The 23713-nt window shown below is 50.9% G+C and overlaps 1 protein-coding gene across 2 annotated transcripts in view; it reads right to left on the minus strand.

Annotated features, from left to right (window-relative positions):
- The window catches only part of BEAN1 (brain expressed associated with NEDD4 1), a 36832-nt gene that overhangs the window by 7327 nt on the left and 5792 nt on the right, over positions 1–23713 (minus strand). Inside the window, exons 2-3 of one of the 2 annotated variants that reach the window (XM_086689271.1) lie at positions 19442–19548; positions 2359–2622 (exon numbers count right to left, since the gene is read on the minus strand). In XM_086689271.1, coding sequence (XP_086545397.1) covers positions 2359–2622; positions 19442–19466 — 289 coding nt within the window. In that variant the 5' untranslated portion in view covers positions 19467–19548. The remainder of the gene's footprint in view (positions 1–2358; positions 2623–19441; positions 19549–23713) is intronic. The other variant, XM_086689272.1, reaches the window with a different exon arrangement.

Genomic DNA, 23713 nt, shown 5'->3' on the forward strand with positions numbered 1-23713 from the left:
TCTGGGCAGGAGTCCTGCCCTCCCTGAGGGTCAGGCTGGTCTGGGCAATGCTCCTGGCTTGGCTTCTTGGGGAGTCCTTGGCTTCTGGGGACTCTAGAGGACACTGGGCTGGCTGAGCTTTCGACATCTGCTTTATTAATGCTGACTTTTCTGTTTAGTCTCCATTGTTGGGCAGTGAGGGTGAACCATTGACCTGCCGCATCTTTCTTCCATTGCGCCATCCCTGCCACGGTGATGTCTCTCCGTGTCTTGTCCGGAGGCCCAGCTTCCTGCTCTTTGACTTCTCCTGACGGCATTGCCGCAGGAGCAACATCTAGGTCTGAAGGGCCCCTAGGTCTTGAGTGTGTCTGCCAGACAGTGCCCTGAGCTCATGCAGGGCCCCTGCTGGCATTGCCCCCACACCAGCAACCTCCCTCAGGGGCGTGAGCACCGGCCCCTCCAAGGCAGTGCTGTGCAGTGATTATCCTGCAGGAATCCAGATCAGGCCACCTGGGTCAAATCTGGGGTCCACCTGGCTGTGTGACCCTAGGTAGGTTACTTAGCCACCCTGCTTTGGTCTGAATGTTTCTTCCCACCCCCTCACCCATTTGTATATTGAAATCTGAACCTCCAAGGTGCTACTAATTGGGGGTGGGGCCTTTGGGAGGTGATTACATCATGAGGGTGGACCCCTTATAGTTGGGATCAGTGTCCTGAGACCACAGAGAGCTAGCTTGTCCCTTCTACCATGTGAGGACACAGGGAGAAGGCTCCCCTATGAGTCAGAGGCAGACCCTCACAAGATACCAAATCTGCAGGTGCTTTGATCTTGGGAGTCCCCAGCCTCCAGAGCTGAGGAATAAATTTCTCTTGTTTACAAGCCTTTCAGTTTATGGTATTTTTGTTACAATAGCCTGAATACCCCAACCTCAACTTCCTTATCTGTGAGTTGGGAAGGCAATAAACAGCAGCTGCCTCCAGGACTGCTGTGAGGATTAAATGAGATTCTGCGTGAGAAGGGCCAGACCTGCAGTGAGCGCCCACCTCCCTGTTCCTACCTGCTTTAGCACACCAACTGTGGGTATCCTTAATCCCTAAAAGGTGTCACCTTCCTCAATCAGTTAACTGTGTGGAAAGGGACAGGAAGTGGCCCAAAGCTTCCGGCTAATCAGGGCGTGTTGGGAGGGGGCTGTGGATTTCAGGCCTCCCAAGGTCCAGACTGATGAGATCCCATCTAACCTGTTTTTAAATTTTTCCTTTCTTTCTTTCTCTCAAGCTCTGTCTGCCCTGTAGGAGGGAAGGCTCTTGGGCCCTGCTACGGCTCTGGAGCCTCCAGATTGCCTACTGTATAGTGTGATGGTGGCCTCTGGGGATATACCACCCCCAAAGTCCGGCAGAGGTCCCATCAGGCCTCAGGGCAGGCTTTTTCCTGCCACTGACAATGGTCTGAGAATTGAATGGATTGAGTTCCTTCCTGCGGCTTTTAGATAACTGGCCCCTTCCAAGTGTAAGGCAGAGTCAGGTGGCTGTAATCTGTAAAAAGTTCAGGCCTTCTGGCCAGATGAACACTTCTGGAACGGGTCAGCCAAAGAATTGCAACCAAATCTGTGTAAGGGTAATTCCCCTAATGGAGAAACTCTCAGACCAGTTCTGTTTGCATTTTGCCAGTTCTCTGGGGATAGATTCATTCACTCGTAATTCATGCCATCATTCATCCATCCACTTATTCATGTACCCATCCAACCCCCCCACTATCCATCCCTCTACCTTCCTATCTACCCATCTGCCGTCTATCCACACCTATCGCCTCTATCCATGCACTCGCACATCCCACCCAGTCCACACCTCTGTCCACCCCCCATCCAACCATCCATCCATCTCTTCATCCACCTTTCACCCTCCCATTTAGCCATCCATCCCCCATCCCACCCACGCATCCGTCTTTCCATCCAGCTTCTGGTCCATCCACTCACTCATCCCACCCAGTGCCCCCACCTATCCATGTCCTTACCCCCTACTGATCTTTCCTGTCATCCTGCTCCCCCATCCCTCTCTCCATCTGTCTCTCCATCCAGGCACCAGCTGGACCAGCTGTCAGTAAAGCCTGGACCAACAGTGGCCAAGGCTGGGGAGTAGCACCACATCCTCTCTTTGACCTTCAGCCTCACCCTTGGCAGACTACTGGACTTCTCAGGCCCCCAAGAACATTCTGGTGAGTGCCTCTGGTCTCTTTCTGACCACCTCCTGGATGCCCTGCCGACCACCTCCTGGATGCCCTGCCAACCACCCTGCCCGCCCCCACCATGACAGGGCTGCCCCCTCCCCCACGGGTTGTCACAGCTGGATGGGAGGCTGGGCCCGGGGTGGACGGCAGCTCACCGTAGCCTTGCTCATACTCTCGATGGCGGCGGCGGCGGTGGTGATGGTGGTGGTGATGGTGGCGGCGGTGGCGGTGGCGGTGACGCTGGAGCCGGGCCTGCCGGTCCCTGCGGATGCTGCCAACGATGATGGTAATGCAGGAGAGGATGATGACCACACCTATGACTGCACTTGCCACCAGCACAGGAGACACGAGCAGGTGGCTGTGCTCCGAACTTTCTGAGAACGTGGGGTAGAAATAGCTGGTACGGTTGTAGCGAGCTACTGGGAACAAAGAGAGAGGACACTGGACTAAGGCACAGAACCTGCCACAATTTCTCCTCCATACATGCTGCCCTGTGAGTTATTTGTCCCTAAATAAATGGAGGACTGTTCTGGGGTCCGCCCCATGGACTGTGTCCTAGCTGTTCTCGTGCCAGGGAGGAAGGGAGCAGCGCTGTGTCCTGTGGCCTGCGGGAGCCTCTGCCAATGGCGGCTGACCTCCCCTCCTCTCCTCTCCAGCCTCTGTCCTGAGAGCGCAGCTAACTCACAGATAGCAAAAGAGAAGCTCAGAGAGGGCAATGAACTTGCCCAAGCCACACAGCAAATGAGTGGCAGAGTTGAGGCTGGAACCCAAGACTCAGTACTAGACAGGGACTCCACTCCACCAAGACATGAAGTTGGAAGGTCAGCATAACCTTACCAAGGTCTTGGCAAGGGGTGGGGAATGCACAGAAGGTCAAAGTATGAGGACCAACTCTGTTGGCCTCTAACGCTGGCCTCCTGCTCCGGGGTGAAACCTTACCCGGGGCACTCTAGGGAGATCAAGTGGTAACTGACCCAGATGTGTCAGGGGGTCAGATCAGATCAGATCAGATCAGAGGAGGCCTCCCAGAGTGGCTATACTAATATTAGAAAAAAATAGACTTTAATCTAAAACAAAAAATGCCATTAGAGATGAGAGGGACATTTTATGACAAAGGGTCAACCCATCAGAAAGCTATAGCAATTATAAACATCTATGCACCTACGAACACAGTCCTAAGATACATGGAACAAAGGCTGAAGGGAGAAACCCACGATGCAACAGTAACAGTTGGAGACTTCAGTACCCCACTTTCAACAAGGTACAGAATTTGGTTTTGTGTCTGCTCTTGACTGGTTGTGACGGCTTAAGGTTTTGATGAAGTTCCAGCTTCTTATTTTTATTCCCTTGGCTGTCAGCTAGCTACCCTAAGCTAAAGTTTTCCATTTTTCTTCAAGACCCAGAGATGAAAGGTGGCAAAATGAGGCTCCCCACCTTGTCCGTGTCTCAGGCAAAAGAGATCTGCTTCAGTCATCCAGTGTGACCTCAGTTTAGGAGGAATCAGTCTTTGGCTGTGGACATGGAACAAGCCCACCACTCTTCCCTCAAGCTGGGCCAGTGGCAGAAGCTACTGACGGTGGCTCTGTTTCCTGTTTGGTCCAGGAGGCAGCCTCAGCATCTTTTTCAACACAGCACTCCACACAGTGATTATACCTGGGCATGAAATGGAGCTTTTGGCCCCACTCATCTAGTGTGACCTCCGTGCCCCATGCTACCACTCCTGAGCTGGGGGCTAGGGCTTTGGCTTGGACTAGAGCTAAGCCAGTGGCCACCTGCTACCATATTCTCTCCATTAAAGTACAGGCCAGCCAGCTGTCCAACCAATGTCACCCTCTTCCTCCTCACCATGTGGCCTCTCACATCCGAAGCCAAGAGCAGGACTTAGGAGTATCCACAGTATCAGCTCTCCTTGGAGAAGGTAGAAGTGTATGGGGTCCACACACTGTCCTGTTCAGTGTGTCCTGTTCAGTGTGTGCATGACTTGGGACACACTGGTCACCCATGACTCAAGGCAGACATGGCACCAGAGAGCTGGCCCATCAAGGCTGCAGGTGCCCAGCGTGAACCCCTAGTGTTGGATGTGTGCACACGTGCCTGTCCTCCTCAGCATGCAGCAAGGTGCTGGCCCCTCAGGGTCACCTTGAGGATGCTCCTCCCTCCACAGCCTTGGCATCAGATGAGAGCCTCAACCCCCCCCCCCCCCGGCAGTGCCTGTCTCATTACCAGTTGGGCACAGAGATGGCATCACCCGTGCCTGCAGATGGAGCCAGTTGGCACAGGTGCCTGCCTGCATGGCCAGTTGAGAAATTAATCTTCCAGTCACCGCGACCAGCAGAGGTAGGTGCTGCTTTAAATTATGAGGGAAAGTCTTCCAATTTCTAAACACAGCGTCCATTTTATCAACAAGATATATATGACCTCTCTGACAGCCCCTGTGCCCCACCCCTCTGCCTCTCTGCCACCGCACACCAGCTGCACAAGGACAGAGGATAAAGCAAGCTTTGCCTCTATCTTGAACTTTCTTCCCAAGCTCCTTCTACAAGTGCCCATGATCAAAAGGAAATTGTACCTCAAAATACCATCTCTTCCCTGAGAGGCTGCCTCCCCCCACCCCGCTCGACATACCAGCAGGAGTAGGTACTGTCTCTGGAACATTTACTGTGTGTCCCCCACCATGCTCGGTAGGTGTCACACACTAGATTACCTCAATTCTCATGATGGACTGTGATGGGATCCCCAATTTAATAGGTGCAGAAACTGAGCCCCAGGCAAGTTAAGTAACTTGCCCAAAGTCACATAGCCCACAGAGGGACCTGGGGCAGTGGGCAGCCTAAGCCCCATGCTCTTAGCCAAGGTGCTATTCTGTGATTATCAGGTACTAGGCTCTGAGAGCTCGTTTCTTTTCTTTTCTTCTTCTTCTTTTTTTTTTTTTTTTTTTTTGATCTTGATAAATGAAAATGTTCCTATCCCTAAAATGATGCTTTGCTGCTTCTGGATCACTTTATTATAGTCAAAGCAGGCTATGACCTATGGCTTATCCAGCGTGAAGGCATATCAACAGCTGAACATTGCTGATAAGACACCGGGATTCCAGAGAAGGGAGCCAGTGCATGTTGGGAAGAGACAGATCACAGCAAGCAGGTATTCAGGAAGAGGAGCAAACAATCGAGGGCTGGGGGAGGGACCCCCTATTCTGTATATCTTCCATCTCTGCATCTGTTCCAGAGGTGTGCTTGGGACTGTGATGAGGGGCCCTGGGGCAATTTCCCCACCAAGGAACAATGTGAATGATATGGTAGCTCTCACTGAGGATCTATCAGGACTGGTCAGGCTCTACACCCTTTATAAGCACCATTATCTCATTTACCATCACAGCAACCTGAGAGGTAGGTGTTGTCTTTCCCCCCAGTTTATAGATGGGGAAGCTGAGGCACAGATCTAGTCAAAGTGGAGCCAGAACTTAGATCCAGCCTGTTCAATGCAATTCCCAAGCCTCCACTCATACTCGCTCTGGTTCCTGGTAGGCTGAGGGCCCCTGGAGGGCAGGACGTGAGTCCTATCTGTCTTGTCACCAGGTTTCTCCAGTGCTTTGGGCAAGGCCAGCACAGAAAGGGAGCCCAGGAGCCATTTGAATGGCATGGAGGGAAGTCAGAGTTGGCTTGCTCTGTGTGCTTGAGTGTGTGGGGGTGGACCACGTGAGCTGCTCTCAGTCATTCTCACTCACCCACTGGCCCTTCCTTCTTCCCATCACTCACCCAATTGTCCAGCCCAGACACGGGATCTACAGCTGTTTACAAGCACTGGAAGATTGTTGGAATGGAGGAGGTGCTATCATATAGGGGAGTAAATCAGGGCTTAACTGAGGAGTCTGGGTCTGGGGTGGGCTCCAGATCAATGGTAAGTCAGTCTGGCAAATTCCACCATAGAAGAACTGTGGGGCCCCCAAGGAGGGCTCGGTGCATTTGAGGAATCATGAGAGAGGTAGAGGCTGAGGTTAGAGGGGCTGACATTGGCCAGACCATGAGGGATCTTGAATGTCGAATCAAGAGTTATCCTTTATCCGAAGGGCAAAGAAGAGACATGGATGAAGGAGCATGTTCAGAGTGTTTTAGGAGAGCCCTCTGGCTGCAGAAGGGGGGCAGGGTGGGAAGTGGGAGACCAGTGAGGAGGCTGTAGTCAGGGTCCACGTGAGCACAGAGCTGGGGTGGAGGAGGCTGAGGCCCGCGGCCCCATACTGTGCAGAGCTGAGCATGGAGCAGGGCTCAGTTGATCTCACTTGATGGGCATAAGGCCACTGCAGAGAGTTCCTTTGCCTCTCCGAGTTGATGTGCCCAGAGCAGGCCTCAGAGACAGGCCTGATGCTTCCCCCTGTCTGTAGATGGGGTCCCAAAGCCCTCTCTGGGGCTGGGGTGGTGCCTGGGTCCAATGGCCACTGCTGTGCCAGGCAGAAGCCTCTGCCTCCAGACTTCTGGTCCAGGGCTGGGACTGGGAACCACAACTGAGTCAGAAGGTTCTACATGACCCAGGCCTGGATGTGGAGCTGAGTCTAGGGCTTGCTTCTCCTCTGTGCAGATGCCTTTGTTCCCCTCATTTATAGAGGAGGACACTGGGTCTTGGTGAGCTGAAGATTTGCCCTAGTTTTATGGAAGATCTGGGATTTGAACCCAGGCGTGTCTAATAATTCATCAAACAGTGGCACAGAGCAGGGGAAGAGAGCAGGACGTGGTAGGGGTAGAGGTGGAAGAACTGGATTCTGTTCCTGGTTCTATCACTCGCTTGCTATGTGACCTTTGGCATGCCTCTGCCCTCTCTGGACTTACTTGCCAGCTGTCCAAAGAGACACTTATTCTCAAACGGTCCTCCCTCCAGGGCAGGTGAACGGGTCTGAGAGGGGTGGGGAGGGTGGTGGCAGCCAGGTGAGCACAGAGGGTATGAGGAGGGGCAGAAAGATCCAGTCCTGTGTCAGGGGAATGGGGTCAGGGCTGGCTTCAGTCTGGGGAACATGCAGGGTAGGGAAAATGAGGCTGATGATCATTATCAAGTCCTTGCTGAGTGTAGTGTACAGGCAGCTCTACAGTCTCTCTGTCTGGGGACTGTACAGGGAGGCGGTCTTTGCAGACTGAAGCCACCTAAGGAGCAGTGACAAAGAAAGGGCACTGAGACACTGGAGGTGCTAAGCTAACATCTTTGGACCTAGAGTCCTGCCCGCCCCCTCTGAGAGGCTGGCTAGAAGAGAAAGGGGGGCCACAGACTCAAATCTGACTGATGACTCCTGTCACAGAAAAGTCTGAAGACATTTGTCACAGGTCTACTTCCCTGGCAAGTCTGGCCTTGGCAGTGTACTTCTTCCTATACTGCTAACACCACCAGGGTGAGGCCGTGCGGTCACTGCACAGAAAATGGAGAAGAGGATTCAGGCACTATCTTCTCTCTGTTCGCCTTTGGCTGGTCCCAGCCTCCCAGCAGGGATGTGGAGAGGGGCTGGGGCAGGAGACACGGCAAGGGAGGCCCACTTGCTTAGGCATTTCTGGGTCTCCTTCTCTGCTTTTTAGGGTGGCCTCTCAGCCCACTTCCTGATCCCTATCCTCTGGTTGCCAGGCAACTGTGATGGAGAGATGTCAGAGTGCCGGGGACTGGTCAGGGACATCCATGCAGGGGTGCTGGGTCTTGGGGGACAAACCAGCAGGACAACATCAGAGGAGAGAGGAAGATGCACAGAGGGGTGAGGTGCCAACAGAGCTCAGGAAAGGAGGAGGTGCTCCTGGGGCGAGGCTGTAGGATGTCATCTTGATGGCAGCTGAATGTTGGGATTATGGGGGTGAGGAAAAGGCTACTTGGTGTACAGGATTCTTCTTATAATGAGGATACGTCTCTATAAGAAGTCAGCTAATGTCATGTCAGGGTCCTGAAACCTTTTATTTGGCCATTTGTGGCATTACAAGTGGGGCAGATTATAGTAGATAGAAAGATTGGAATATAAAGTCATCTACCATCAATCCTCTATAAATTCACTCAGCCAACCAATCATCCATCCTCCTATGTATTTACCTACCTAGGCATCCACTCACCATTCACTTGATCATCCATCCATCCATCCATCCATCCATCCATCCACTCACCAATACTAAGTGCATAGTCCATGCCTGGACATGTTCTAGACAGTGGAGACATGATATGAGTCAGATGAAAATGAACCTCTCAAACTGTGGAAGGCAAGAGGTCCCACACAGGTGCCCCGGTGCTGAGGGGGAAAGGCTGGTACAGGATGGAGCTCACTGCTCTCCCTCCACACGGAAGAGCCCTGCTTCCATCTGATTTACATATCAGGGGTAATAGGAGAGTGCTCCACTGCCTAGAAGATTTTCAACCACTGCATTAAAAAATAACTGGAAAATATAAGTGACTACCCACAGGCCTTTCATGGTTCCATAAATATAAGATTAAAGTGATTTATTCCACTATTAAGAGACCATGTAAGATATTAAGATGCCACTTAAATAAACTCACCAAAATTAACTCACATGTACTTCTACATATCTAAATTCTGCAAGTTTACTGCCTTGTCATCATTCACTAAGGTTTTATCTCTGGTTTGATGGATTATTTAATGGCTGGCAAACTCACTGTAACAGCATCACAAACCACTTTTCCCTATTTCTGCAGAGGAAATGGTGAACTGGCCTATGTTACAGAACCAAAGCCATGAAAGAATTAGGCTTTCCACTTGAACCCACACCAAACTCTCATTTTCTTGCTAGAATCATCACTGGCCCTGATCTCCTCATTTTCCTTCCTCTTTTGTCCACACCTAGAGTTGGCTCTTAGGCTATTTTCCACAAAGAACACAGGGTTATATAACACCAGGTGAGTCACTGTCATGCTCGATGAGTAGGAAATCGTGGAACTGTGTTGAGAAGCAGATGCTGGGGGGCTGGCTTGGCCCACTCATCAGCTTGCATTACAAGACTCAAAATCATAGCTTGGAAAAACGACCATTTACTACAACATGGACTTTCCAGGAAGTTCAATGAATAATTGATAGATAAAATGTTAAATTTATGAATGCTGCAAATTATCCTCAGCTTTCCCACCATAGCTGGGCCAGGCTAGGGCTGTGTACTTGGGCCACAGTATCATCTTCCTCAAGTTTTGCTTTGGCCTTTTGCTTTTGTGGGTTCTGATCCTGGAAAACGTTACAGGTGATGGGACTTTGTCCCCTGCTCCACAGAGGTTCCCTCACCTCCCAGAATTTACAAGGGCATCTGGGAAACCAGCACGAGGGCAGCAGCATGTGGAAAATAATATCCCAGGGGCGCCTGGGTGGCTGAATCAGTTAAGCATCTGACTCTTGATTTTGGCTCAGGTCATAATCTCATGGTTTGTGAGATCGAGCCCCACGTCAGGCTCTGCGCTCACAGTGCTGAGCCTGCTTGGGATTCTCTCTCTCTCTCTCTCTCTCTCTCTCTCAAAAAAACAAAACAAAAAAAACGTTTAAATGAAAAAAAATAGTATCCCATATGTAGAGAGGGCTTATTCTAGGAATGCAAGAATGGTTTAAGACCAGGAAATCTATTAATATGTCACTTCAGTAAGTAGGATGAGAAAAACTAATAGACTAGGCAAAGCCAGAGACCTCTTGGCCATGATAAATCCAGTGATCTTAATTGCATGTCAACATCACATTGAACCACAGAGCTTTGGAAGAGTTTCTCAGCAGGTGGTTCATGGAACATGAATTCCTAAGAACATTATGGGATGTTTGCCCCCCAAGATTGCTTTGCAGCCCTGGGCCGTCTTAGGAGCCAAACCAGCCCCAGTATCAGGCCCTTTATTCACCAGTATTCTGTATCCTGATGTGAGTGGCCTATGGTCCTTTGGGAGAAGGGATGACTCCTCAGCCACCTTCCTTGGGGGAAAGCCTAGAGCTCCCCTGCCAGCGCATCTTGTCCTAGGCTCTAGCTAAGTAAGACACATAGTCCTGGGTTCAAATCCTGGCCCTGCTTCTTGCAGGCAGTACCCTCTGAGCAGTTCACCCCTTGGAACCTCTATTACTTCAAGACTCAAGATTTTAAACCTTAAAATCTTAAGAATATCCTCTAGACATAGATCTAAATATGAAAGGCAAAACATTAAGCTTCAAGAGGAAAACACTGCAGTATATCTTCATGACCTTGGGTTTCTTAAATAGATACACAGGTACTAACCATAAAAAAAAATGGATAAGTTGGGCTATATTAAAGATCTTTGGTAGGAGTTTGAGCTTCATGGGAGGTGGGCAGGGGGCCAAGGAGCTGCCCAGGACTGAGATGGGAACAGGATCAAGGCCATGGCTGGAGCAGGAAGAAAGTTGTGAAAGACTTTCTAAATACATTCATCATTTGCAACCTGCGCAGGACACTGGAGAATGCTTCCCATGGAGGTTCCTGTCTGTATGGATGCCTGGAAGTGGTTAATAGATGCCAAGATGCAAGAGTCCTTCTTCACATCTTTGTGGAACAATCCACTGTTTCACAATGAGCTGTTTCCCTCTAATGGGTTTGTTCTTTGCGGGATACCCAAGAGAATAGCGACACTGTCAATTACAACAGGTCAGTGTCAAACAGTGTTAACAGAGTGTAGTACGTCTTGTGGTGATACAGGAAAACTAACTTGGGAATCTAGGCTTCATGTTCAAAGAAGGGACCTAAGACAGCCTTTCTCCAAACAAGTGATAAGTAAAAAGTCCTACAGGATTGCTTTTCGGTTGGAAAAATGCAAGTCTTAGCAGCTGACCAGAAACGTGCGATATTTACCCAGGGCTGTCTTTTGATGATGCCTCACGTAACCAGTGCCTTCGGTGCCTCTGATCACCTATGTTTTAGTATTAGCGTCCCTTTGGTACCTCCCTCCTGCAATGGCTTCTGCAGCAGAAGTGCAGTCCTTGGTGACTCAATCAAACCTAGAAACAGACCCTCGTTCTGTTTTTATAATATGTTTTTGCGTTCTAAGTCAAAGCTGCTGCTGAACAAGGGGAAAATACCGTGTGCACCTTTCCCCTCTCACGCACCTTTTGTCAGCTGGCCGTCCCTGTGGCCCTCGTAACAAGACAATGGTGTGTAGCTGGCCTCTCACTCTTGTGCACTTAAAAATAAATTCTACTGTGAGATAAATGGGTGGATGTGCTAGGACTGAGCCAAAATTGAGACTGAAATGATGGGTACACATTCATTGAATCATACGTCAAACTTCAGCCCCTCTTGTGGTTAAGCTATTTAGTTCAGTGTTTTTAGTTAATACTCAATATAATTTATATTTGAAAAGAATTCAAAGAACACTCCACAGGTTTCTGAATATACAAATCCAGTTATAAATTACATAGTGTCTGAGAATTTGAGAGTCATGTTGTTTTAGATAATTGGATTTTACGCTTGGTAGATACGCCAGTGCACTGGTTTCGTGCAGGTATAATTGATCACCCTGCCCCATTGTGAGGGGAACACAGGAGAGTGCCACGGTGCCATGACTCCCATTGTTTAGGAAGTGTCAGTGACACGCTGCACGCACAATAGCCACATGTATGGTAAGGACAGTACTTAAACTGTTGGGATCACTGTCAATACTTTAAAATGTTGGAGGTCGCTTTTTATCTCGAAGAAATGAGATTTTTGAAAAAAATTAAACTATTTCATGAGCAATCCTTTAAATTTCATTGAATCAAAAACCTGAACTTTCAAAAATAGACAAAAACTCTTAATAAGGCTGCCATCCATCTTAAAAGGGGCCCACCTTGGCTTTTACATTGATAAAATTTTATTCTCGCTGTTTTTCTTGAAACACCCCTTCCCCAATCCTCACATTTACCCCCATTCCTAGGGGAGACAAGTATCATCCAGGGGATGAAGGGCCCGGGGATGGGCAGAGAATAGCTCTGGAATGACTGTCTCTGGCAAGGCCTAGAGATTACCTACAGACATGGAGTCCAGTTGTGGCACAGGGGCAGAGGGAGCAGCCCCGAGAAGCCGACCATCAGGGGGCTGATGGGGGACGTGGTGTTTACATGTAGAGAGAAGCGAAGAGAGAGGACTCTGGGAGGTGAAATGTACTCAAGCTCCCAGAGGGATCAGTGTGACCAGTGCCCTGGGCTTAGATCCAGAAGCCCTGCTTTTGAATCCTATCTCCTCCCCTGGCGGGTCCCTGGGCATGTGACTTGTCTCTCTTGGGGCCTCTTTCTTCTCTCTGGAAAGCAAGCAGGCCTGCACGCTTCTGCAGTGACATCACAGAGGACAACCAGTTTTTCCCAGTCACCCTGGGCACAGTTCCAGGTGCAGGCAGAGCTGAGTTTCAGGTAGCTAATCTAGGGTAGCTCTTGGCAGAGAAATGGCAGTGTCCTTACACATTTCTATTTGCAGGAAAATCCATCTCCTCTCTCCCAGTGCACTTGGCCCTGTGATGCCACAGGTGACGACTCTGAAGATCATGCTTCCCTTGACAAGATTTCTAGATACAGAAGCCATTTTTCCCTCCACCAACCTAGGGCTCAGTTTTTAGATTTTTCCTTTTCCAATACTCCCTGGTTGTGGCAGAAGAGTCTGGACAGTGGTCCAAGTGATGGCAATGGTGCCTGGGTCCAGGAGGAAAGATGGAGTCCGATTTGAAGGTAAAACCGTTAGGATCTGCAGATTAAACGGAGTGGTGGTGGATGAGAAAGAGAGCACTAAGAATTGACCAAGTTTGGAGCCTGAACACAAGAAAGGACTGAGCTGCCATTTACGGAGATGGGGAGGATGACGGGCAGGTTTGGTGGGGGACTGGGAGTCAAGATTTAAGGTTTTGACATGTTACATCTGAGATGCTCTGGAGAGACACTGAACAGACATCTGAGTGGAGATACATCTGAGTGGGCCAGACCGTCGGATATAGGAGTCTGGAGCTCAGGGAGAGTCTGGAGCCAGAGATGTAAATTTGGGGGCTGTCAGTGTATGGGTGCTGCTCAATGCCATGAGGCTGGATGATATCACCTAGGGAGCTCGCTGCCAAGGGGGGTGGGGGACAGTGAAATGCAAGAACGTTGCCAGCTGTGAGTGCCCTGCAAAGGCTGGGGGTACTGTGTCATCACAGGTTTTCCCCGCTCTCTGAAAGTAAAGGGTTCCCATGAAACCTTTCATAGCCAAAATGGCGTAAAGTGAAGAAGAAATTATCATTAATTTATTTGGAAAAAAAGGTTTTAGTGTCCCCAGACCCCCAAAATAACCTCTTTTAGGCTTTTCTGATAACTTAGGACACATCTTGCTAACGGATGCACAAAATCAAGATAGGGCACAGGTGCTCCCAGAGTTCAAAGCTATGGCGGCTGGATGAGATGCTGGGTGTGGTTCTGGGGAAGGAGCTTGGTGGGCCCACTCTTGCTGTTTGGGGTGTGCGCTGCTTCTATCATGGCTTGCTTTTGAAAGAAATGCTGAACAGTTTTCACTTCTCGCCTTTTTTCACAAAAGCGAAATTGTCTTCCGATTTCTTTCGGTTAGTGAAAACAGGTACTAACTTGGCTCTTTTGTAAAAGTGAAGTGGCATAACTCAAACTTTCAAACACTGGGGAATACCTGTAGTACAGAACACATTAGGTGTTCAAGCTGAAGTTGATGCCTTCCTGCCAGGGATTCTAATATAAAATGTGCATTTCAAATTAAGATTAGCTATCAGAGGCTGAGCACTTGCTGTAGTCAGACCCTGCCAGACCAGAGAACTCTGAGGACAGGTGGCCAGGGCATTCATGGTCCTGCTGCAGAGTGGACTCTCCATCCAAGGGGTGGGGATGAAGGACTGGACTGGACTCCGCCCTTGTCCTTTTGTCCATCTGTGGTTTAGCTACACTTGAGCCCTGGAAAGACCCACCTGGGTTGTATCCCTGGCCCCATCGTTTTCCAGCTGTGTCACCTAGCGTAGTCTCCCCCTGTCCTCGAGGCTCAGCTTTTTCATGTGTGGAATGAGCACACTCATCCTTCCCTTGCAGGACTGCTTCAAGGAAGCCATGTGAAGAAATGATCATAGGCCTTGTGAGCCCTTTATCTACAATATCTCATTTGATCCTTACAGCAACCCTCTGAGGTGGAGCCTTTAATTAACTTCCATCTTACAGATGAAAAAAATGAGACTCAGAGAGAAATGTCTACCTGAAGTCACTTCTGCTATTCTCTTGCCCACTCCAAAGTCAGGCCACAGCAAGGAACGAATAGGGGTTTCATCCCACAGGCCAATGATCATTGCGTGGTGCTTGTGTGTGTTTAAGGGAGTCTCATGTTGCATCCAGGCTCAGTAGGAAGGAGTGCTGCAATTGATAGGCAATGTCTGCTCTAGGAACAGTAGTGGCAAATTGTGAACGTGTCCTGTCATTTGTGTTCCTTGTCCTCAAGTCCTTCCTTCTATTGATAGCTAAGTCTCTGCAGAGGTAACTCTTATTATAATGAGCAGAGCAGAAAATAGTAGTATCTGGTCCGAATCCCAAATTTACCTCCAAAATTCCCATGTGTCTCTGTTTTCCCTGCTCTATCACTAAAGCCGTGGGTAACACTAAGCTGTGTAGGGAGGAGGTGGTCAAAAGGACAGGACTTTCAAGCTTCTTGAGCATCTTCTCAGTGTCTGGCATCAAGCTAGATTCTCCTTGTGGAGCAGGTTAAATCTGAACATCAAACCAAAAGGCTGGTAGGACTATTTCCATGTTATAGAGGAGCAAATTGGGACTTGTAGTTGTTAAATAGCTTGCTCCGGATGTAATAGCTGGTAAGTGTCAGCACTAGGTTGTACACGAACCCAAGCACTGTCTACCACGTAACACTGATTCTGCGAGAGACCCAAACCCACCCAGAGGCTCTGCCAGACTGCAGTTCCTGCCAGCCTGTCGGCAGCCCAAGAGCTTAGCAGAGACAAGTCCCAGCTGACTTCTCCGTGGATCAGTGGATGCAACCCTAACCCCCTCCTTCCTGCTTTGGTACAGGCTCAGTCTCTCCTGTCCCCAAAGCCCCTCCTTCCCCAGATCTATCTCCCAAGGCCAGTGGGAAGCAGGCCACCCCCATGTCACAGGGAGCTCCACAGGACTCTGCCAGGGGCTAAGAAGAGGTTGTGAAGCATCTGTTCTTGGAACCTGGGTCCCGGGTGAATCCTGGGCCACGCTGCCCAGCTGGAGGCAGATGGAGAAGACTCCCATGTCTCCAGTTTTCCTGAGGAGCCAGGCTGGTCCTCCTCCACCTCACAGAGTGGCTTAAGGCTAGAAAATGGCTCACTGGCCTGGCAGTCACAGACAGAAGACCTGACTTCTCTCTCGCAGTGGTCGAAGCCTACTGAGCTTCCCCTTCCTGTTCTTGCCTCCACCCTCTGCCTTAAGTCTTCTTACCTGCAGAACTTGGGGGAGGGGGCTGTCTCTGGAAGCCAGGGATGAGCTGCAGTGCCCACAAGGTGGGTGAGATGGGGTGGAGGGAGTGGGAAGTGTGCGGTGTGGGCAGTGCCTGGGAGGAGTTGACCCAGCCTGGTCTGGTTAACTCCTGCTCATCTCCCAAGAGGCCAATGGACGGTCCTGCTTTGCCCAGTGTCTGAAGCTGTGGAAACTGGGCAGACCCATGTCTGTTGCCTGGCTCTCCCCCTACACTGGTTACCTTTCCCCGCTCACTCTCCTCAGTCTCCGGACCCCCCTGCTAGGAGTGGGGTCTTGCCTAGGAACCTTTAGGGTTTGTTTTTCCTTCTGGGGACTTTTCCCCATTGGCAGGGGATTAGGTGTAGGGAAACCCAAATGGGAACAAGCTATGGCTCCTCCCCCAACTTTTCCAGGTTTTAATGGGCTTTGGTATCTTCACATGTACTGGGAAAGATAATTTTATGAGCTAAGAAAGTTAAATAAATTCCATTAGATGTCTAAATTCACAGTACAGGAAAGGAGGTGTTACAAAAGAGTGTGTGTGTTCATGTCAGGGCCCTCCTGGCACTTCCGGTTCCATCCCTTAGAATGTTCCTGTGTCAAGTGTTTTTAGGATGTCTGGAGTTCTGTGGTTCTGCGTCCCTTCCAGAACTTGTGTGAGGGTCTCTTGTCTGAGCTGAGGGGGCTGCCCACAAGGCATCTGCTTCATCTTGATTCGTTTACGTGTCTGGTTGTGCGATAAACATTTACTGAGGCAGCAATTTCCAGGTTGAATCTGAAGTGTGGCCCAGACGGAGGCAGAGTCTCAATGGCAACCTGATGACCCAATTTGGACCCCCACCCCACCCCCCTCCCGGTCTCCTCAGGCAGTTGGTGCTGATGGGTGTGTTGGAGGGGAACTGAAGGTCCCTCACAGATTTCTGGCCTGAGGGACTGAGTACATGGTGGTGCCCTAAACCAACACAGTAACCAAGCCAAGCCAGTTGGAGTGAAGAACTGTGTCTGGGACAGGCTGAATCCGAGGTGTAGAGGTAGGGGCTGCCCTGGGGCGCCTGGGTGGCTCAGTCGGTTGAGCGTCTGACTTCGGCCCAGGTCATGATCTCACAGTCTGTGAGTTCGAGCCCCAAGTCAGGCTCTGTGCTGACAGCTCAGAGCCTGGAGCCTGCTTCAGATTCTGTGTCTCCCTCTCTCTCTGCCCCTCCCCAGCTCATGCTCGCACTCTGTCTCTGTCAAAAATAAATAAAAAAAAAAAAAAAAAAAAAACTTAAAAAAGAGGTATGGGCTGCCCAGGGGAGACAGGCAGCAAAAGGCAGAAGAAGGAATCTGAAGGTGGGCAGAAACCGGGCTGGGAAAGAGCCTTGGAAGCTGCTGGCCTAGAAGCTTCAGCTGAAAGCAGAGAGGGGATGAGAAGGTCTAGAGTGTGTGCAGGGGGAAGGCCAGGGGCGAGGTTTGGGCCCCAGCATCCCAGGGCAGGCACGGCAAGAATCCACCCTCCCCCACTGCCAAAGGACACCACCAGTGGACAGTGAGAGGAGGACCAGATGGCTAGAGGGGCCGGAAGAGAACCCAGAGGGCTCAGGGTCAGGGAATGAAAGGGAGAAGTCTTCAAGAAAGCTGAAGTGACCAACAGGGAGAACCGGAAGCTACAGAATGGGTTTAGTGACACAGAAGTCAATGGTATGTGTGGTGGGGGTGCAGAAGCCAGACTGAAGTGGGCTGGGGTTGCTGAAAGGAGGGGCAGTGAACACTTTCCAGAGGAAAGGGAAGGAGTCAGACTGGAAGACGTAAGAAAAATCTGGCAGAGAAGGAGAGGGATGATGGAGGAAGGGGTAGGTCTGGACAGCCCCACAGTGCTGGGCCTGCCATTGCCAGGGACCCCTTCTCCGTAAAATCTGAACAGATCCCAACCTATATATAGGTGTGAGTAGAGCTGCACTGGCTGAAGCAGTGGGGTGGGGTGGGGTGGGGTGGAGGGGCGAGGGTTCTGCCCGCACATGTGCCCCTTGCTTTCTGTGGAGCCTCACAGCAGCCCCGAGCTCCCAGAGCCCACTGGCCTCAGACCACCCCTTCATCTTACAAAGGAGGACTGGCCAGCCAAAGCCATGGGGAGAATCCGATGGCACAGTCAGGAGCTTCAGCTCCTCCCCCATCCACTGCTTTCAGCTCCTCATCCAGAGTGTTTAACTATACATTTATTCATTCAACAGACATTTATTGAGTGCTTACTGCATGCCAGGCACTGGGCCTGTAGGGATGTGTAGGAACTGCTTCTGAACAGCCCTGAATATCGATGACCACACCCTGTTAACCTCAGGAGGTGAGTATGCAGAGGGCTGTCCTGTGCTGATGGCCTCTGTTTATGCAGACAGGCAGGGCTTTGCAGGGTCTGGCTTGACCCCAGAAAGTTCTGGAATGCGCTCTACACTCAGCAACCCAGTTTTACTCTTTACCAGCCTTCTCCATTCCCAGCTGCTCAAGGGGGTGAGGATGTGGCCATTCTAGCCCTCTGTGGGGCAGGCGTCCCTGGGCTCCAACGTGTCCCTGAATGGGTAGCCTTCTTACCTGGCCTGAACTTGGGCTCCGATTTCCTGATTATGCCGCAGCAGCAGTGACAACAGTAACAGTAACTTACTGAGCTTGTACTAGCACCGCCCCCCCCCCCTCCCCCCCCCCCCGTTCCTGGGACAATGAATCCCACCAGCCCCTTCTTCCCCAGGGCATACCTGGTGATGGCCCCACCCCAACGGGATACACCAGCTTCCTCTGCCTGCCCCCAGCAGCAGTCCCTTGAGGTTCAAAGGTTTAACAACTGAGGTTTCTACCATTTAGAAGAGAGGACCCCAACCCGAAGCAGTGACATGTAACCAGTGGTGCACATTAGAACAGACATTGGTGAGTGGGGGTGAGGGATTAGCTAGAGTGAGCACGGTACAGGGGGAGATGACAAATAGATAGAGGAGGGCTAGGGCGAGGCCCTTGATTTCACACAGACTCACAGTCCTGACTCATCAAGGAGAAGGGATGGGGGGGGGGGTGTTATGCAAGTCCTCCCAAGTGGCACCAAGTGATGACGGTTTTGGGGAGGCACAGGGGATATCACAAGAGAAAGCAGGTGGCTGCCATGGGGACAGGTAAAGGGGACGCCACAGTAAGGGTGGGAGCATGAGTCAGTGAAGGTGGGGCTGGTGGAGACTAAGGGAGCTGCAGCTTCGAGCCCCAGGGGTACACCTGACTGAGCCCATCGCCTGGACTCATGGACATCAGGGAGCCAAGACATGAATGTTATGGACAAAATCATCTTAAGGCTCCAGCAGATTAAATGAATTAATTAGTAAATTAGGGGCTTCAGGAAAGGTTTCCTTAGGACAGTGAACTCCAAGGAGTGTGTTCTGGAGTGCCCATCCTGTGAGACCCTCCTTGTGGTCAAATTTGGGAAGGCCACTGGGCTTTCGCTTTCCTATGGCAGCCTCACAACACACATCACCACATTAAAGGCTCTGAAAAGTCCTGTGGTAACAAAAGCTACTTAACTTGTCTCACTCAGCATTTCCCACATTCATTTGGCCACAAAATTAAAAAAAAAAAAAACAAAAAACAATCCCGTTAATATCCCTCAGAGGAATCCCGACCCACACTTTGTCAAGTGCAGATACAGAGGGATTGGTAAAAGTGGGATGTCTCTTCTGTGTCAGGGGTCTTCTGTGTTGCCCTCCCCCCACCCATCATATCACATCAGCCCCTGATCAGACCCTTGGGGCTCTTTGGCTAAACATCCTAGAAACATTCTCTGCAAACTTGACTCTAAGCCCGGCCCTTGCCTGGCCCCGAGCCATGAAGGATGTGAAGAGAAGACTTACAGGGGCAGGGGCGTTTGAAGGACATGTAATCCTTGGAGCAAAATAGCGGAGCCAGCCTGCCCACTTGTACAGTTCCAACTTCTTGTAGAAAAGGATCCTCCGCTCACCTGCAGAAACACAAACAGACAGGTGATGGGGCGCCCACATGGTACCCACTGACCCTGTGAGCTTGGCATTCAGGTCCCTGGGCTGTTAACCTCTGGGGAAAGGGTGGTGACTGTGACAGCATGTGCCCAGTCTGGGCAGGGGTCTGAGGGAGCTCTGGGTGGCGGAGTGTGGGGGTTCTGGGGCAGGGGTGGGGCAAATGCATGCTGGGGTGTCAGTGGTGGGTGGAGGGGGGAATATCTCCTCTGGGTGGACCCTTAAACAGGAATGAGAGATACCCTGGTGTCCTCCTGTCTCATGAACCTGCTTGGGACAATTGCAATAGATCATGGCATTCTGAGCATTTTATACCTGGAAGGACCCTTAAAGACCAGCCCAATGTCCTCATATCGCAGAAGGGGAACAGACGTAGAAAGGGTAAGGTGCCAGTTCAAGGTCCTAGAGCTGGCTTTGGAAGGGTATTCAGAGTTTGCCTAACTGAAACCTTATTATTATTACTATTATCCCAACACTTTTAAGGGGATGATGCTCTTTTCATTCCCATTTTATAAATAAGGAAGTTGAAGCTCAGAGGTTATGCAGCTTGTCCAAGGTCACACAACTTCTAATTACAGGCTGGGACTAGAACCCAGGTCTTTTTTACCCCAAAGCCTCCATCCATTGTCAGCAAGCATATCACTTGGAAGGCACCTAATAAAGGCCAAGAGAATGAAAATGTCTCTTCCCCAATCTCCCTGCCTCCCCTCCCCTTCAACCTTAAACTTGGTGTGACACCTGAGTGAGCAGCAAGGGTCACTCTAACACCCATTTGCAAGAGAGGAAACATTTTCAAAAAATGCCCCAGCCTCCCGTGCTGGTTCTGTTTCTCCCAAGCTCCAAGTGACATGGGGCTGTATGAACAGCAGGGAGATACAGTTATTTTGTAGGGAGTGTGGTCACTAGACTTGCAGAAACCAAACTGCACCTTTGGGGGTTGCTGAGCGGGAACTGTGGATGTGGAGTTTGGTGGGTTCCTGTGGGGGAGAGCTTGCAGCCAGGAACCAACAGGAAAACAGCCTGGCCCCTCTGGGTCCCAGGAGGCAGTTGACCTCCCTGATCCTGGGGGTGACACTGTGGACAGAGCTTTTGTCTAGGACTCAGGTCCCAAGATTCCCACCCTTGTTTCCCTCAGGAACCCTTTTCATTATATACAGTTTTTCCTCCAAATGGGTTCCATGTTTTGATGGAGACCATTGGCCAAATTGCACTGATTAATAACACTTTTTCTATTTAATAGATGAATCCAAGACCTATCTTTGGAGAGCCTGAACTCAGAAGTCCAAGTCCTGTCACTTCCTGGAGTGTGCCTTTAGGCACAGTACTTCACCTGTCTGAGCTGCAGTGTCCTCAGGGGGAAATCAGGGTAGGGCACTTCACTGGCTTTGAGGATGGGGGGGGTGGGTACGTATGTCATGTTCATTCTGTTGTCCGAGGGGGTCAGGGGGAGGGAGCCATTGCTGCCACTGACCCTGGGGTCCCTCTCTCCAGATGGCTCCTTGCGGCTCCGTCTTCTGGGTGTGAACCCCAGGTGGCCTGATGCATATTCCCCATCCCTACAGAAACCAACAAGAGTTTTGATGGGGGAATGGAAGGCAGGATGTGATCTCCCTAGGCCCAGTAGAGAAGTCTCTCTGGCATGGCAGGCTGCTTGGGGAACTGTGATTTCACACCAGAAAATTCTGAAGAGTCTCAGGGCCTGGGATCTATACTTTCTAAAATACATGTGTGTACATGTATCTGTGTTCACGTTTGTGGGTATGCCTGTGTGCACTGTGGCCACGTGTGTGTCTGGAGGGAGACTTAAGCAGGCTGACAGGCCATCTTTCATGCTGCTTCCAGAGAGGTCTTTCTTAAAGGCACAATGGATCATGTCATTCTTTTGCCGAAAACCCTTCCATAAATCCTCAGGGTCCCTAGGAAAATGAACTGGCTTCTACCACTACTTCCACCGCCCTGATGCTCTGCCTGCCTCTCTAGTGAACTGGAGTGCTTAATAAATAAAATAATGTGAGTGCTTAATAAAAATACGCTGCATGTACACTCCCTATAGGGTCACCGTGGTGGCTCCTGACGCTGTAGAGGGTGCTGCCCACCCTCTAAACTCCAAGGGTTTGTCTCCAAGGTCTTGCTTCTCCTAGAGGCCCCCTGTACCCCCTCTTTCCTCCTTGTGGGCCCTGTGATTCTGAGGTGAAGGTTGAGACAGCATGGGGTGTGGGGGAGGTGGGAGATGGGCTGCCTAGGGCAGGGGCCAAGAACCCTCACATTGTATATTTTGTGGTCAGTTTGGATGTTTGGCAGACTATGTGTAAGTTTCCAAATGGCTCAAGAGGCTGGCAAGGGGCTGGGTCAGATAGACATTTGTGTATATGGAAGCATTCTGGGCACTCCAGCTTTTCAGGTGTGACCCACACTCACCAAACACCTGCTTGCGCCAGATGACATCATCAATATTATTGCAATGTTACCTGATGTGGGTAATACCATTTTCATTTTGCAGATGAGAAAACTGAGGCTCAGTGATTTGATCCACCCATTGTCACAGAGAAAAGATGGTGGAAGGGCTATGCGGGAGGGATCTTGTCCCCCAGTGTTCCTCAGTTACAGCAGGGACACCCTACAGAGATCTGACACCCTGGGTGTCACCCCACCCAGGGCTCTGGCTGGCCAGCTTCTTGGACACACTGGGTCTCTCATGCCATTTCCTTGGCATGCCTTTCCTTTCCTCTCCACCTGGCAAACTCCCATGTGGCTGTCATCACATGGCTGAAGAAACCTCTTCAGTGAAGTCCTCTTTGACTGCTGGAGACAGAATAGCCATTCTGGCTATGCCTCCACAGCACATGGACATCCTTCCAGGATGACTTTGGTTCTAACTTGTTCCAGATTGTTAGCTTCTTGTGGGTATGGAGGGCCAGTGTGGCCTCTGGGAACTCACTCGGGGCTGGGCACATTTAAAAGTATGTGGATTCTAGAACAAATCCACCTTGGCCTGATGTCAGCATAGGATTGCAGTGTTGAAGCTGCCTTTTAATGATGCTCAACTTCCTGAGGAAAAGGACGCCCATGTAAGGAACTGAGATGCTCCCCGACATCGTGGGTGACAATGATGCTGACGTTAGTTAGGGTACCATTCCCTGCATCATGTAACTCAGTCTGCACTTCACATACATCTTCTTGCTGCATTCTCCCAGCATTCCTGGATTGCATCAGTTTATTCAAATATTTACCAAGCACCTAGGGTGTGTCCCACAAAACCCTTGGAAAACAAAAGGAGGGGCTTTTAGGGTCCTAAAACAGCAATCTCAACCTTACTGTTTCCTCCTCCCCTCCCCCACTTGTGGATTTCAACATGAGGACCTACAGGAAAACCATTTCATGGTGGCATCAGACCCTCTGCTTGGGTGGAGCTTTGGTTGGGTTATCAAGACAAAGGAACTGGATGTCAGGTATCTATGTGTGCAAGTACCCACCCCACTCTCCCCACATGTGACCAGAGCTGCTGTGAGGACACAGTGATGGGGGTAGTGGACGGCCAGGTTCGTCACGAATGGTCTGAGATTGTGCTTTGCTGGGCGAGGTGTTCCGGAGCAGGGACTGCAGGAGTGGGGGTTGGGCTTGGACCCACTCTCAGGTCACGTCTCCCCCCTGCCCGCCTGTCTCGGAGCCCAGCATCCGAGGCGAGGCGCGTTACTGCCTGTGACTCATCTGCGACTGTATTGTCTGGCTAGAAATCGGAGGGCGGGCGGCGGCGGCACTCCAGGCTCTGAAGTGGCTTAATGGTGTGCGGCAAGTCCACGTCACTCCCATTCCGCCTCACGTCCCCGCTCCCAGAATACCTCGTCTGGGGCCCACTGCGACACTCAGACCTGGGCAAATGCGTATGTGGTTGAGGGGGGGCGGCGCCGCGCCCCTGGCGGGCAGAGCTGGGCTGGCGGAGCCGGCTGGCGCAGTGTGCAGGGGCGGCACGGCGCATGCGCGGCAGTCGGACCCGGGAGGGTTCTGCGGCACAGCGGTAGACCGCGGACAGAGAGGGGCCGCAGGAGTGGGCTGGCCTGTGGAAGAGGCCACGTGACTCCGTGACGCTGATGCGGCACTGGCTCTACCGCAGTCACGTGTCGTCAGCCCTGG

Source organism: Puma concolor, chromosome E2 (genome assembly GCF_028749965.1).
Source record: "Puma concolor isolate L17-30 chromosome E2, mPumCon1.1.hap2, whole genome shotgun sequence".
NCBI lineage: Eukaryota > Metazoa > Chordata > Mammalia > Carnivora > Felidae > Puma > Puma concolor.